Source organism: Eschrichtius robustus, chromosome 20 (genome assembly GCF_028021215.1).
Source record: "Eschrichtius robustus isolate mEscRob2 chromosome 20, mEscRob2.pri, whole genome shotgun sequence".
Classification (NCBI taxonomy): domain Eukaryota; kingdom Metazoa; phylum Chordata; class Mammalia; order Artiodactyla; family Eschrichtiidae; genus Eschrichtius; species Eschrichtius robustus.
Window position 1 is genome coordinate 18,330,711 of NC_090843.1, and position 14,191 is coordinate 18,344,901.

General features: G+C 42.9%; 2 protein-coding genes across 3 annotated transcripts in view; one reads left to right on the forward strand and one right to left on the reverse strand.

The window, feature by feature from the left end:
* Positions 1-14,191, forward strand: part of LOC137755070 (large ribosomal subunit protein eL19) — a 406,958-nt gene that overhangs the window by 118,223 nt on the left and 274,544 nt on the right. The window lies entirely within an intron of this gene.
* The window catches only part of CWC25 (CWC25 spliceosome associated protein homolog), a 30,756-nt gene continuing 17,248 nt past the window's right edge, over positions 684-14,191 (reverse strand). Inside the window, exons 9-10 of the mRNA XM_068531468.1 lie at positions 2,645-2,806; positions 684-2,161 (exon numbers count right to left, since the gene is read on the reverse strand). Coding sequence (XP_068387569.1) covers positions 2,047-2,161; positions 2,645-2,806 — 277 coding nt within the window. The 3' untranslated portion in view covers positions 684-2,046. The remainder of the gene's footprint in view (positions 2,162-2,644; positions 2,807-14,191) is intronic.

Below are 14,191 nucleotides of genomic sequence, written 5' to 3' on the forward strand. Positions count from 1 at the left end.
CGCCTCAGAGCCCCGCGGCCGAGCAGGGAGGGGAGGAGGGCTGGGTAGGTCTCGCTGTCTACCGCGGGAGGGTCTCCCTGTTCGGGGCCCCCAAATTTAGCGTTTGGCTCTTTCCTCAACCTGACGTGCCAAGATGGCGGCGGCGGCACTGCTGCGGAGGGGAGGAGGGGCGGAGGGGCGGGAATGCGAGGAGGGTGGGACGTACCATCCCCACCCCGGGGGAGAGAGGAGGACCACAGCGAGGGGTAAAGTCCTGCCGGGAAAGGAGAGAAACGCCCCCTCGCTGCACCCAGGCGTGGATCTTCCCACTCCCCTGGGCCCCGGGGCTCGCTCCACCCGCAGGACACGCCTCCTCCCCCCAGGGCCAATGAGAGGAGCCAGCCGGGAGCCCTGGGTTTTATGAATGGGTCCCGCTCCCACCCACTGGCTGCCGACCTCCTCCCGCCAAAGGGTCCAGTTCAGGGACAGGCCGGCACCGTTTAAGACACCTATCCTTCGGCAGAGAATTATAATCGTCTTACTCTCTGGCTCACTCGATGAAATCTTTGAGTAAACTGTCCACGCTTTGTTACATAATTCCTCTCAGACTAAGGCTCTCCATTTTATACTGGACACAAATCGCGGATCAATATTATTCTGTATGGGAATTCGGTACTCAGCACAGGTGGCTTTTTGCACAGTTACAAAAATAAATGTAGCCTTTATTACCAATTAATAAAATAAAAGACATAATTAACCCTAGTACAGGGAAGCAGGATAAGGTGATTAAATGCATAACAAGTGTGCGTTACTTTCTCTCTGGGGAAAGACTGGGTTTTAAGCATAACAGTGTCTGGCATCATAAGTGCTCAAAAATATAAATCCAAATTCATTTTAAGCAGAGTTAGGAATTAGCAGAACAAGGAACTGGCCCAGCTAATGTGTGGGTCAAGAGTGCCTAGGACTTCCTGGGTCAAATGAGGGCTTCTGGTAAAAGAGAAGGGAAAGGGGTAAAGACAAGGAGATGGATCCCATGAGTCTGGGTTTTTTGTTTTGTTTTGTTTAATACCTGACTAAAAAATAATAGCAAACAACTCCTGAAAATCTAGAATTGTAATAAGATTACTACATGATAAAAGGGAAGCCATGAAATAAACAGCTTCCATTATATTTTCTTTTAAGAGCCAGGGAGCATACTGGTAGTTTGGTCCTGACTACTAAAATCATTTGACTTCAACACGGCACTGCCCACATCAGAGACTGTAAGCAGTGTAAATGGATAGATACCCTAGATCCTATCAATAAACCCAGGCCCCTCCACAACTAGCCAGATCCCAAGAGGAAAGAAAAGCTGACCTGCCTTACTGTGTTACTGGATAACAAGATACAATGTGGTTCTATTACATAGTAAAGTCACTTACCAAACAAGATATTCTAACAAAGCTAACTACTTTTTTTAAAAGCATGTAAAAATTATACATTTGTACATATACACAATATACTTTACAGTTTGAAAGATAGTCCAAATAGTTCAACAGTTTAGGGGGTTTTTTTGCATTGTTTTCCCTTCCAGATTCTTTGTCACTCCCTTGGCTCTGCCCTAATCTGACATCATCTGTCACATTATCTACTAAATCAAGTAAATGTTTGTTTACCCTGGTAAGCACAAACTATCTGGGTGACTCTGGGGAGAGAGGTTTCTGAAAGGTCCAGTCTATTCTGAGGTGATAGAATAGGTTTGTTCACACAGGTGGAGGGAAGAGGCATAAGGGAGCCTCCTTCCAGAGCAAGATGAGTGCTCACACCTAGATGTTCCAGTGCCCACCCATTTAAAAACTGTTAAGACCTGCTCTGCACCCAGCAAGTTACTGAGGGTCCCATAGAGCAAGTCACACTGGTTCTCAAAAGAAGTGGGCTGTTTTGGGAATCCATGGAGGAGAGTCACTTTGAACAGTGGTGGTTTGACATCTGTGGAAGAAGCCATTTGAACTCTTATAAAGAGAATTTTTAAGGGATCAGCAGCCTCCCTGGAAATTTCAGGAAAACCAGCAAGAGAGGGGATGGCTTTCATCTCTTCATAAAGTTCTTCTCCAGAGCTACTGAGGTTCTCTGTAGAGAGTAAATATTCCGCTTCACCCGATCTTCCAGAGAGGAGGTAGATGCACTCTCTAGCTTCATGCGGCTGGGAAGAGAAGACAGGTGAAAGTTAAGTAACAAGCATTTGTCAACTGGTCAACTCTCTGGCAGAATAAGAAGAAACAGGTTGCTAGCCATAAAGCAGCTGTAGAAGCACAAGCTCTCTTAAGCCCATGTAGATAACTTTCGAGTGACTCCATCTGGAACTCAATTTTTTATAAATATATAAGGAAAATGTGTCTGTTTTGGAAAATAAGTCCAAGCTTCATTTGAAAAAGGCTTCCTGAGCCATGAGTTCTTAGGAGAAGGCCAAGGAGATTCAGTGAAAATACCAATTCACCTCTCCTCCCCTCAAATGAAAAACATCCCACTGTCTGGCCAGAAGCTGGGAGTAGTAACAATGGTGTCTGGGGGCTGAGCTCCGCAGAGACACAGAAACACTGGGAACACAGTGGATGAACCAGTTGCCCAACTGCCTCCTTGGGACCATCGCCATGAAAGCTGATAGGCAGGAAAATGATGCACTCACTGGATAAACTTCCCATCCCGGGAGTCTAGCTTCTCCAGCCTCTGCTCCCGTTCGTCGTCCTTAGCGTGCTTCTTGAGGATGTTCAGCCTCTCTTCCTCCCGCCACTTGGCGTTTTCCATCATCTCTTGCCGTTTTCGCTCGAGCTCCTCTGATGAGAGCTTTCTGTTGAACACAAAAATCACCCTAAGGTCTACCTCTCTCCCAGCAACAACAAAAAAAAGAGAAACACCGGGCTTCCCTGGTGGCGCAGTGGTTGAGAATCTGCCTGCTAATGCAGGGAACACGGGCTCGAGCCCTGGTCTGGGAAGATCCCACATGCCACGGAGCAACTAGGCCCGTGAGCCACAATTACCGAGCCTGTGCATCTGGAGCCTGTGCTCCGCAACAAGAGAGGCTGTGATAGTGAGAGGCCCGCACACCGCGATGAAGAGTGGCCCCCACTTGCCGCAACTAGAGAAAGCCCTCGCACAGAAACAAAGACCCAACACAGCCAAAAATTAAATAAATGAATAAATTAAAAAAAAATTAAAAAAAAAAAAAGTTAATGAGTATTTCTTAAAAAAAAAAAAAAAAAAAAAAAAGAGAAACACCACAGGGAGAAGAGAAACCAGGTAGGACCCCAGGTTCTCCAGCCCATGGCTCTCTTCCCTCAGAAATGCCCAGCCCAGTGCCACACTCAGCATGAGTTTCCTTCCTTCCTAACATCTTCTTCAGGTGCTTGCACTCAAATTTCAAAGACTTTTAGTGAAGGATTCCATACTCTCACTCAATAATCTCTGGAGTAATTACTCTGAAACAATAAATACAAAAAATAGAGAACTAATCAGGAGCCTCAGGCTATGGCAATTATATTCCAGTTGTTTGCTCAACAACTTATAAAACAGGGGACTAAGTTCCTCCATGTAACGGTTAACATCTACCACCTACCCACTAGAGGTGCTTAGAAATTCATGGACGTAGTGCGTGAGTATACCACTTTAGGACTAAGCTAGAAGCAAGATGCCTGAAGAATTCAACTTAGCCTCAGACAGTAATCGGTAGGTCTTTCCTGGCACTCACTGCAAATGAAGAGCAAGAAGAGGAGGTGATGAACCAGCTCGATCACTATTTACCAATGTCAGACATCCAAATCCATTGCTTCTCAAATTGGTGTGATGTACAGATCCCCCTTTAAAAGGAAAAATAATTATCCGAGTCCCATAAGGGAGTGGGACTCAATTTTTTCTCAATTTTGAGAAAATTAAGATACTAAAATTTGACATTTAGTTATCTATAGCGAAATGAAAAGCCTCCCCTTCAAAAACCCCACTAACTAAAATGCATAAAAGCACAAGAAGATGGAATAGGAAATAACACTAGATAAGAGATGTGAACAAACTGTCAGAAGATGGAAGTGGATGAAGGAGTAGTAACCACTTTAACAGATTAGAGGAAACTGAATCCTAAGTGCCTGATACTGATCAGAAGCAAGATATTCACACTGCAAAACCCAGGAAAGGTTCAGGGACTGCAGGCACCAAGCACTTTGGAGGGCGGTGCACAGGGTTGAAAACAAAGGGACTAATTTAAGGTCTGTATAAGGAGCAGTTAAGACATTCTGGGGTCCTCATGCCTGACTCAGGGAAGCCAGTAACTACTCTCCCAAACGTCTACAGGAGACCCTCCAGAGGGTAGACCCTCCAGTAGTTTCTGAGAAATTGAACCACACAGGAGAATGACACCAGACAGCTACATGTAAAAGAATGAAATTAGAACATTTTCTCACATCACATACAAAAATAAACTCAAAATGGATTAAAGACCTAAATGTAAGACCGGAAACCGTAAAACTCCTAGAAGAAATATGGCAGAGAGATTCAAGATGGCGGAGGAGTAAGTGGACGTGGAGTTCACCTCTCTCCACGGATGCATGAGGAATACGTCTACAGATACAACAATTCTCACAGAACACTGGCTGAAAACTAGCAGAAGACCTTGGACACCGGAAAAGACTATAAAGATCCCTGCATAACTGGGTAGGACAGAAAAAAAAGGGAGAAGGAGGAGGAAAGTAAGCGGATGGGACCTACACCCTGGGGCGGGGGAGCTGAAGCAGAGGAGAGAGTCCTGAATTCGGGGAAACCCCCTCTCCGACGGGGAAATCGATTGGGACAGAAGGGAAGCATTTGAGGCTGTTGGAAGAGGGTGAAGCAGCCGATCTGTGGCAGACGGGACAGAGTGAGAAATACACAGATGGTCCGTACCGTGGGCCTGTGTGCCCCGGACTGGGATGTGTGTTCACAGGTGTGCAAGGGGGCTGGGAGCTGGTGCGTGGGGATTGGAGAACGGGCCCAGAGTCAGAACTGCTGTTGGATGTGGGAAGATGAACTGAGGGGACAAGAGGGAGGAAATCTGCAGCAGGGAATGCCTATGCAGGAAGACCAGACTGCCATGGAAGCAGGCGCTACTGCTGAGTCACATGCATGGGGAGGAGCCACTACTGTAACCTCTCTCTCCCCACACGCCTGCGCCTGCCAACGACAATAAAAGAAGCCCGCTCAGGGCTGGCCCTCACACGCCTGCTGCCGGATGCCGGAAAAACCCCGGCCAGGGCTGGCCCTCACGTGCCTTATGCCGGGCGCCAGAAAAGGCCCTCACTAGGGCCATATCTCTTGCGCCCGTGGCCGCCGGCTTCCCTGTGCATTTGGCACGGCCCGGGCTCCCATGATCCAAGCAGTCAGACCACCTCTGCACCCCATCCTCACAGCGGAAGACCCAAGAGCCCCAAGGCAGCCTCAGGACCAGACTCTTGTGGGTGGACCACACACAGAGGTGGGGATAAAACCAAAGCTGAACCCCAGGGACAGGGTAACTAAGGAAGAAGATTGAAAATCTTTCCATCAGCTATACAAGCTGCAGATTAAATCCCCAGGATCAGCTAGGTAGACCCTGTGTCTATGGAATATCTGAGTAGACAATGAGTGTTTCCCACAAATGAGAACGGTCTAGCTCTGGCAGCTGTGGACTTTGGGGGCAAGCACACACAGGAACTGGGCCAGATCAGAGTCTGAGTGGTGCTCACAGGGCCCACAGCAGGTCCAGAGACCAGCCCAGAGGCAGACAAGCCTCTTGGGGAGGTGGAGGTGGGCTGTGGCTCATGGTGTGTGCAAGGACACTTACAGCAGAGACCCCAGGGAAACATAATTATTACTATTAATTTTATTATGTTTTGATTCATTCTGTTGTTGGTTCTAGCTTTTTTTTTGGTTTCTTTTTCTATTCTTTGTTTGTTGTTGCTTTAGTTTTTTTTTTTTCAGTCTTTTGGATCTCCATGTTTTATTACATATTTTTATTGTTTATTTTTATTTTTTTATACAATTCTATTTTTACTTTGTTCTTCTGTTGTTTTGTGTTCTTTTCCCTTATTTTTTTCTTCCTCATTTTCTTTATTTTTCTTTTTATTATCTTTTCATTTCTACTTTGTTTTTCTGTTGTCCGGTGCTTTTTCCCTTTTTATTTTCTTTCATTATTATTATTTTTTTAATCATTTTTATCGGTTTGTTCTGTTTCCTTGCTTTACTCTTCAGTTGGCACACTGCTTTGGTTCTGTTTTTAGATTATGTGTTTTTGTTAGTTTTAATCCTAATTGTTTGATATCATTTTTGAGTTCCTCTATTTGTCTGGTTCTCTTGCTTTTTGTTTTATTTGGCTCTGTTTTTGTTTCTTTTACATGAGTGTGTGTTTCCTTGTTTCTGCTTTTGTTTGTTTGATTTTATTTTTACCATTTCTCCAGGGTTTTGTTTTTTTCTTTTTTTCTTTAATATATTTTCTATTTTATTTTTTTATATTTCTGTTTCTATGTTGCTTTTCTGTTGTTCTGTCTTCTTTACCCTTTCTCTCTCTTTTTTTTTTTATATCATTTTTTGTCAGTTTGTTTCCTTTCTTTGCTTCATTCTTCGGTTGGTACTCTGCTTTGGTTTTGTTTTTTGGTTTGGGGCTTTTGTCAGCTTTCTTCTTAATTGTTTGATTTCGTTCTTGGGTTCTTTTGTTTGTCTGGTTGTTCCCTTGCTATTTGATTTATTTGATTCTGTTCTTGTTTCTTTTGTGTGTGTGCATGTTTCCTTGTTTCTGTTTGTTTGATTTCACTGTTTACCATTTGTCTGGGGTTTTGTTAACCCTTTATTGCTGGGACGAGCGACTTGCGGGGTCTTGGTCCCTCAACCACAAGTCGGGCCTGGGATTCTGGAGTGGGAGCGCCAAGTCCAGGATGCTGGACCAATAGAGAATTCCTGGCCCCAGGGAAGATTAATCACCGAGAGCTCTCACGGAGGCCTCTATATGAATCCAAGACATGGCTCCACCCAACTGCCAGCTGCTCCCAGTGCTGGATGCCTCACACCAAACAACAAACAAGACAGAAACAAAAACCCACCCATTAGCACAGAGACTACCTAAAGTCATACTAAGCTCACAGACACCCCAAAACACACCACCTGACACGGCCCTGCTCAGCACAGGGAAAAGACTCAGCTCCACCCACCAGAACGCAGGCACCAGGCCCTCCCATCAGGAGGTCTACACAAGACACTGGACCAACCCCACCACCGGGGGCAGAGAACAGAAGCCAGAGGAACTACGACCCTGCAGCCTAGGGAAAGGAGACCTCAAATACTGTAAATTGGACAAAATGAGAAGACAGAGAAATATCTTACAGACAAAGGAGCAAGATAAAAACCCACAAGACCAAATAAATGAAGAGGAAATAGGCAAACTACCTGAAAAAGAATTCAGAGTAATGATAGTAAAGATGATCCAAAATCTTGGAAATAGCATAGAGAAAATATAAGAAACGTTTAACAAGGACCTAGAAGAACTAAAGAGCAAACAAACAGTCATGAACAACACAATAACTGAAATTAAAAATACTCTAGAAGGAATCAATAGCAGAATAACTGAGGCAGAAGAACGGATAAGTGAGCTGGAAGATAGAATCGTGGAAATAACTGCCTCACAGCAGAAAAAAGAAAAAAGAATGAAAAGAATGGAGGCCAGTCTCAGAGACCTCTGGGACAACATTAAGTGCACCAACATTCGAATTATAGGCATCCCAGAGAAAGAAGAAAAAAAGAAAAGGTCTGAGAAAATATTTTAAGAGATTATGGTTAAAAACTTCCCCAACATGGGAAAGGAAATAGTCAGTCACATCCAGGAAGCACACAGGATAAAGCCAAGGAGAAACATGCCAAGACACATATTAATCAAACTAACAAAAACTAAAAACACAAGGAAAAAATATTAAAAGCAGCAAGGGAAAAGCAACAAATAACATACAAGGGAATCCCCATAAGGTTAACAGCTGATCTTTCAGCAGAAACTCTACAGGCCAGAAGGGAGTGGCAAGATATATTTAAAGTGACGAAAGGGAAAAACCTACAACCAAGATTACTCTACCCAGCAAGGATCTCATTCAGATTTGACGGAGAAATCAAAAGCTTTACAGAGAAGCAAAAGTTGAGAGAGGGCTTCCCTGGTGGCGCAGTGGTTGAGAATCTGCCTGCCAATACAGGGGACACGGGTTCGAGCCCTGGTCTGGGAAGATCCCACATGCCGCGGAGCAGCTGGGCCCGTGAGCCACAACTACTGAGCCTGCGCGTCTAGAGCCTGTGCTCCACAAGAGAGGCCACGATAGTGAGAGGCCTGCGCACCGCGATGAAGAGTGGCCCCCGCTTGCCACAACTAGAGAAAGCCCTCGCACAGAAACGAAGATCCAACACAGCCATAAATAAATAAATAAATAAATAAAATTAAAAAAAAAAAAAAGTTGAGAGAATTCAGCACCACCAAACCAGCTTTATAACAAATGCTAAAGGAACTTCTCTAGGCAGGAAACACAAGAGAAGGAAAAGACCTACAATAACATACCCAAACAATTAAGAAAATGGTAATAGGAACATACATATCAATAACTACCTTAAATGTAAATGGATTAAATGCTCCAACCAAAAGACATAGACTGGCTGAATGGATACAAAACCAAGACCCATATACATGCTGTCTACAAGAGACCCACTTCAGACCTAGGGACACATACAGACTGAAAGTGAGGGGATGGAGAATGATATTGCATGCAAATGTAAATCAAAAGAAAGCTGGAGTAGCAATACTCATATAAGACAAAATAGACTTTAAAATAAAGACTATTACAAGAGACAAGGAAAGACACTACATAATCATCAAGGGATCACTCCAAAAAGAAGATATAACAATTGTAAATATCTATGGACCCAACATAGGAGCACGTCAATAAATAAGGCAAATGCTAACAGCCATAAAAGGGGAACTCAACAGCAACACAATAATAGTAGGCGACTTTAACACCCCGCTTACACCAAAGGACAGATAATCCAAACAGAAAATAAATAAGGAAACACAAGCTTTAAATGACACATTAGACCAGATGGAATTAATTGATATTTATAGGACATTCCATCCAAAAACAACAGAATACACTTTCTTCTCAAGGGCACAGATAACATTCTCCAGGACAGATCACATCTTGGGTCACAAATCAAGCCTCGGTAAATTTAAGAAAACTGAAATCGTATCAAGCATCTTTTCCGACCACAATGCTATGAGACTAGATATCAATTACAGGAAAAAAAAACTGTAAAAAATACAAACACATGGAGGTTAAACAATATGCTACTAAGCAACCAGGAGATCACTGAAGAAATCAAAGAGGAAATCAAAAAATACCTACAAACAAATGACAATGAAAACAAAACAACCCAAAACCTATGGGCTGCAGCAAAAGCAGCTCTAAGAGGGAAGTTTATAGCAATACAATCCTACCGCAAGAAACAAGAAACATCTCAAATAAACAACCTAACCTTACACCTAAAGCAATTAGAGAAAGAAGAACAAAAAACCCTCCAAAGTTAGCAGAAGGAAAAAAACCATAAAGATCAGATAAGAAATAAATGAAAACGAAATGGAGGAAATAATAGCAAAGATCAATAAAACTAAAAGCTGGTTCTTTGAGAAGATAAACAAAATTGATAAACCATTAGCCAGACTCATCAGGAAAAAAAGGGAGAAGACTCAGATCAACAGAATTAGAAATGAAAAAGAGAAATAACAACTGACACCGCAGAAATACAAAGGATCATGAGAGACTACTACAAGCAATTATATGCCAATAAAATGGACAACCTGGAAGAAATGGACAAATTCTTAGAAGAGCACAACCTTCCAAGACTGAACCAGGAAGAAACAGAAAACATGAACAGACCAATCACAAGCACTGAAATTGAGACTGTGATTAAAAACCTTCCAACAGGGGCTTCCCTGGTGGCGCAGTGGATAAGAATCTGCCTGCCAATGCAGGGGACACGGGTTCAACCCCTGGTCCAGGAAGATCCCACATGCCGCAGAGCATCTAAGCCCGTGAGCCACAACTACTGAGCCTGCGCTCTAGAGCCCATGAGCCACAACTACTGAGCCCGCGTGCCACAACTACTGAGCCCACACGCCTAGAGCCCATGCTCCGCAGCAAGAGAAGCCACTGCAGTGAGAAGCCCGCACACCGCAATGGAGAGTAGCCCCCCCTCGCTGCAACTAGAGAAAGCCCGTGTGCAGCTACGAAGACCCAATGCAGCCAAAAATTAATTAATTAATTAATTAACTTTAAAAAAAAGAACTACAACTGATTTAAAAAAAAAAAAACCTACTGAATGGGAAAAATATATTTGCAAATGGTATGACTGACAAAGAGTTAATATCCAAATTACATAAGCAGCTCAAACAACTCAATATCAGAACAAACAACCCAATTAAAAAATGAGCAGGAGACCTGAATAGACATTTTTCCAAAGAAGATACAGTCTTCTATATCTCCTTGTGCATGTTGGCTAGTCTTCTTATAGTCAACATGTACATGAAAAGATGCTCAACATTGCTAATCATCAGGGAAATGCAAACCAAAACCACAATGAGATATCACCTCACAGCTGAAGAATGGCTGGTGTCAAAAAGACCACAAATAACAAAGGTCAGGGAGGATGTGGAGAAAAGGGAACCCTACTTACCCTGCTGGTGGGAATGTAAATTAGTGCAGCCACTATGGAAAGCAGTATGCAGGTTCTTCAAAAAAGTAAACATAGAACTACCACATGATCCAGCAATTCCACTCTTTTTTTTTTGGCCACACCACGCGAGATCTTTGTTCCCTGAGCAGGGATCGAACCCGTGCCCCCTGCAGTGGAAGCACAGAGTCCTAACCACTGGACTGCCAGGGAATTCCCAGCAATTCCACTCTTGAGTATACATCCAGAGAAAATAAAAACACTAATTTGAAGATACATGCACCCCAATGTTCATAGCATCATTATTTATAATAGCCAAGATATGAAGCAACCTAAGTGTCCATCAACAGAAGACTGGATAAAGAAGATGTGGTATATAATGGAATATTACTCAGCCATAAAAAAGAATGAAAATTTTGCCATTTGCAACAACATGGATGGACTTGGAGGATATTATGCTTAGTGAAATAAGTCAGACAGAGAAAGATTGTATGTTATTACTTATATGTGGAATCTAAAAAATGAAACAAATGAATGACTATAACAAACTAGAAACAGACACACAGATGTAGAGAACAAACTAGTGGTTACCAGTGGGGAGCGGGATGGAGGAGGAGCAAGATAAGAGTAGGGGACTAAGAGGTACAAACTACTATGTATAAAATAAATATGATACAAGGATATATTATACAGCACAGGGAATATAGCCAATATTTTATAATAACTTTAAATGGAGTATAATCTATAAAAATATTGAATCACTATGTTGTACACCTGAAACTGATATAATATTATAAATAAACTATACTTTAAAAAAAGGTTGTCTATTATTTGATCAAAACAATTAAAGAAATTGTGCCTTAATAATAGTAATTAATGCAAGAATAGTAACTCCATTTTCTATTTCCTATTGCCACCTTTGTTCTGGGCAATTTACAAGCCCAACAGAAGGAATTTTAGCCACTTCTGGGGTGTGACCTTATAGTAGTGGTTTTTGTTAGTTTGTTTTGAGCATACACATTTTTTTAAATTATAAAAGTGTTGTGGGGCTTCCCTGGTGGCGCAGTGGTTGAGAATCTGCCGGCCAATGCAGGGGACGTGGATTCGAGCCCTGGTCCAGGAAGATCCCGCATGCCATGGAGCAGCTAAGCCCGTGTACCACAACTAGTGAGCCTGTGCTCTAGAGCCTGCGAGCCACAACTACTGAGCCTGCATGCCACAACTACTGAAGCCCGCGCGCCTAGAGCCCGTGCTCTGCAACAAGAGAGGTCACCACAATGAGAAGCCTGCACACCACAATGAAGAGTGGCCCCCTCTCGCTGCAACTGGAGAAGGCCCACACACAGCATGGAAGACTCAACGCAGCCAAAAATAAATTAATTAAATAAATAAATTAAAAAAAATAAAAAAAGTGTTGTGATATCTATCGCATATAGAATGCATGAACAACAAGGTCCTACTGTATAGCACAGGGAACTGTATTCAATATCCTGTGATAAACCATAATGGAAAAGAATATGAAGAAGAATGTGTATATATATGTATGTGTGTGTGTGTGTGTGTGTGTGTAACTGAATCACTTTGCTGTACAGCAGAAATTAATACAACATTGCAAATCAACTATACTGGAATAAATTTTTTTTAAAAGTGCTGTGTTGACTGTAAGAAATTTAGGAAGCACTGAAAGCAATGGAAAAATAATGTGGAATCCCCCAGTCCCCCCAAAAAAACTTAAGAGAAAAAAAAAAAGTCTTAGTCTATAAAAATCGCTTTAAATTGAGAACCTCACTGCTAAAGAGAAGCTTCATCCTTCAGCTGACAAGTAAGTTGTTTTAGATCACTAATTAAAACAAAACATACATACAAAAGAGAACTCAAAAATTTTTAAATTCTTACAGAACTCTCAGGCCCTTGAGGAAATATCCAGTGACTCTCAATCTGAGAAACAGTGTAAATAGTGCTAAGAAAGGTTTTACAGCCATGACTTTTCTTTTGTCTTAATTCAGCACCATCTTGGTTACATCTTTGGTGTTCAGCTACCTGGAACACCAAACCAAAACAAAGAGATATCACAGAATCCATGCTTTCAAGTTTCTGTTTCCATTCCTGGAAGACAGAAGTCTTGAGGGCTCTAACTCACTTTATTTATTTATTTTTTAAAATTTTACTGGGACTTCCCTAGTGGCACAGTGGTTAGGAATCTGCCTGCCAATGTAGGGGACACAGGTTCAAGCCTTGGTCCAGGAAGATCCCACATGCCGTGGAGCAACTAAGCCCATGCGCCACAACTACTGAGCCTGAGCTCTGGAGCCCGTGAGCCACAACTACTGAGCCCAAGTGCCACAACTACTGAAGCCCACGTGCCTAAAGCCCGTGCTCCACAACAAGAGAAGCCACCACAATGAGAAGTCCGCACACCGCAACGAAGAGTAGCCCCTGCTAGCTGCAACTAGAGAAAGCCTGCACGCGGCGTCGAAGACCCAACACAGCCAAAAATAATAAATAAATTTATTAAAAAAAACACTTTATTGAAGTATTGGTCTATTGGTCCTATACAGTAGGACCTTGTTGTTTATTCTAACTCATTTTAAATCACAAAATTCAACAAAGATTCTAAGGGCGATAAGAAAGGCTGACAAAGTGAGACAAATTTAAGTGATGGCAGATGGCAAAAGAGACAGAAAAACAAAGCGGGATCTGAAAAAGCAGACCTTGCGCTGACCAAGAGCCTTAAAATACATTAAAAAAAATACACACTCATGAGCATCCATCCCTAAGAACAGCATGAATGACAGCAGAGCTGAAGAACTGACCCAGTGTCACCAATAAAAGATTAAATTATGCATAATACACCCTCCCTCTCTGGGAAGGCAGGGAAATATGTACCTGGGTATTTTGGAAAGTTGCCAGTGAAAATGAAACCTTAAACTTAGGGAATCAGGCAATTAAAAGTTAAAAGGGACTTTAGGGTTTGCCTCTCTTCTAACAGCATAGTGAATAAAAGAGGTTGTTATGAACTCTCAGTGGTTCTCAGTGCTGGTTGTACACTGGAACTACTGGGATGCTTCAAAAATACTGATGTCTAGGGTTTCCCTGGTGGCGCAGTGGTTGAGAATCTGCCTGCCAGTGCAGGGGACATGGGTTCGAGCCCTGGTCTGGGAAGATCCCACATGCCGCGGAGCAACTGGGCCTGTGAGCCACAACTACTGAACCTGCGCGTCTGGAGCTTGTGCTCCACAACAGGAGAGGCCGCAATAGGGAGAGGCCCGCGCACCGTGATGAAGAGTGGTCCCCGCTTGCCACAACTATAGAAAAGCCCTCGCACAGAAACGAAGACCCAACACAGCCAAAAAAAAAAAAAAGAAAATACTGATGTCTGGGCCCATCCCCAGAGATTATGATGTAATAGGGCTGGGGTGCAGCAAGGGATTGATTGGGATTTTGGTTTTTCTTTAAGCTTTCCAGGTGATTCTAATGTGCAGCC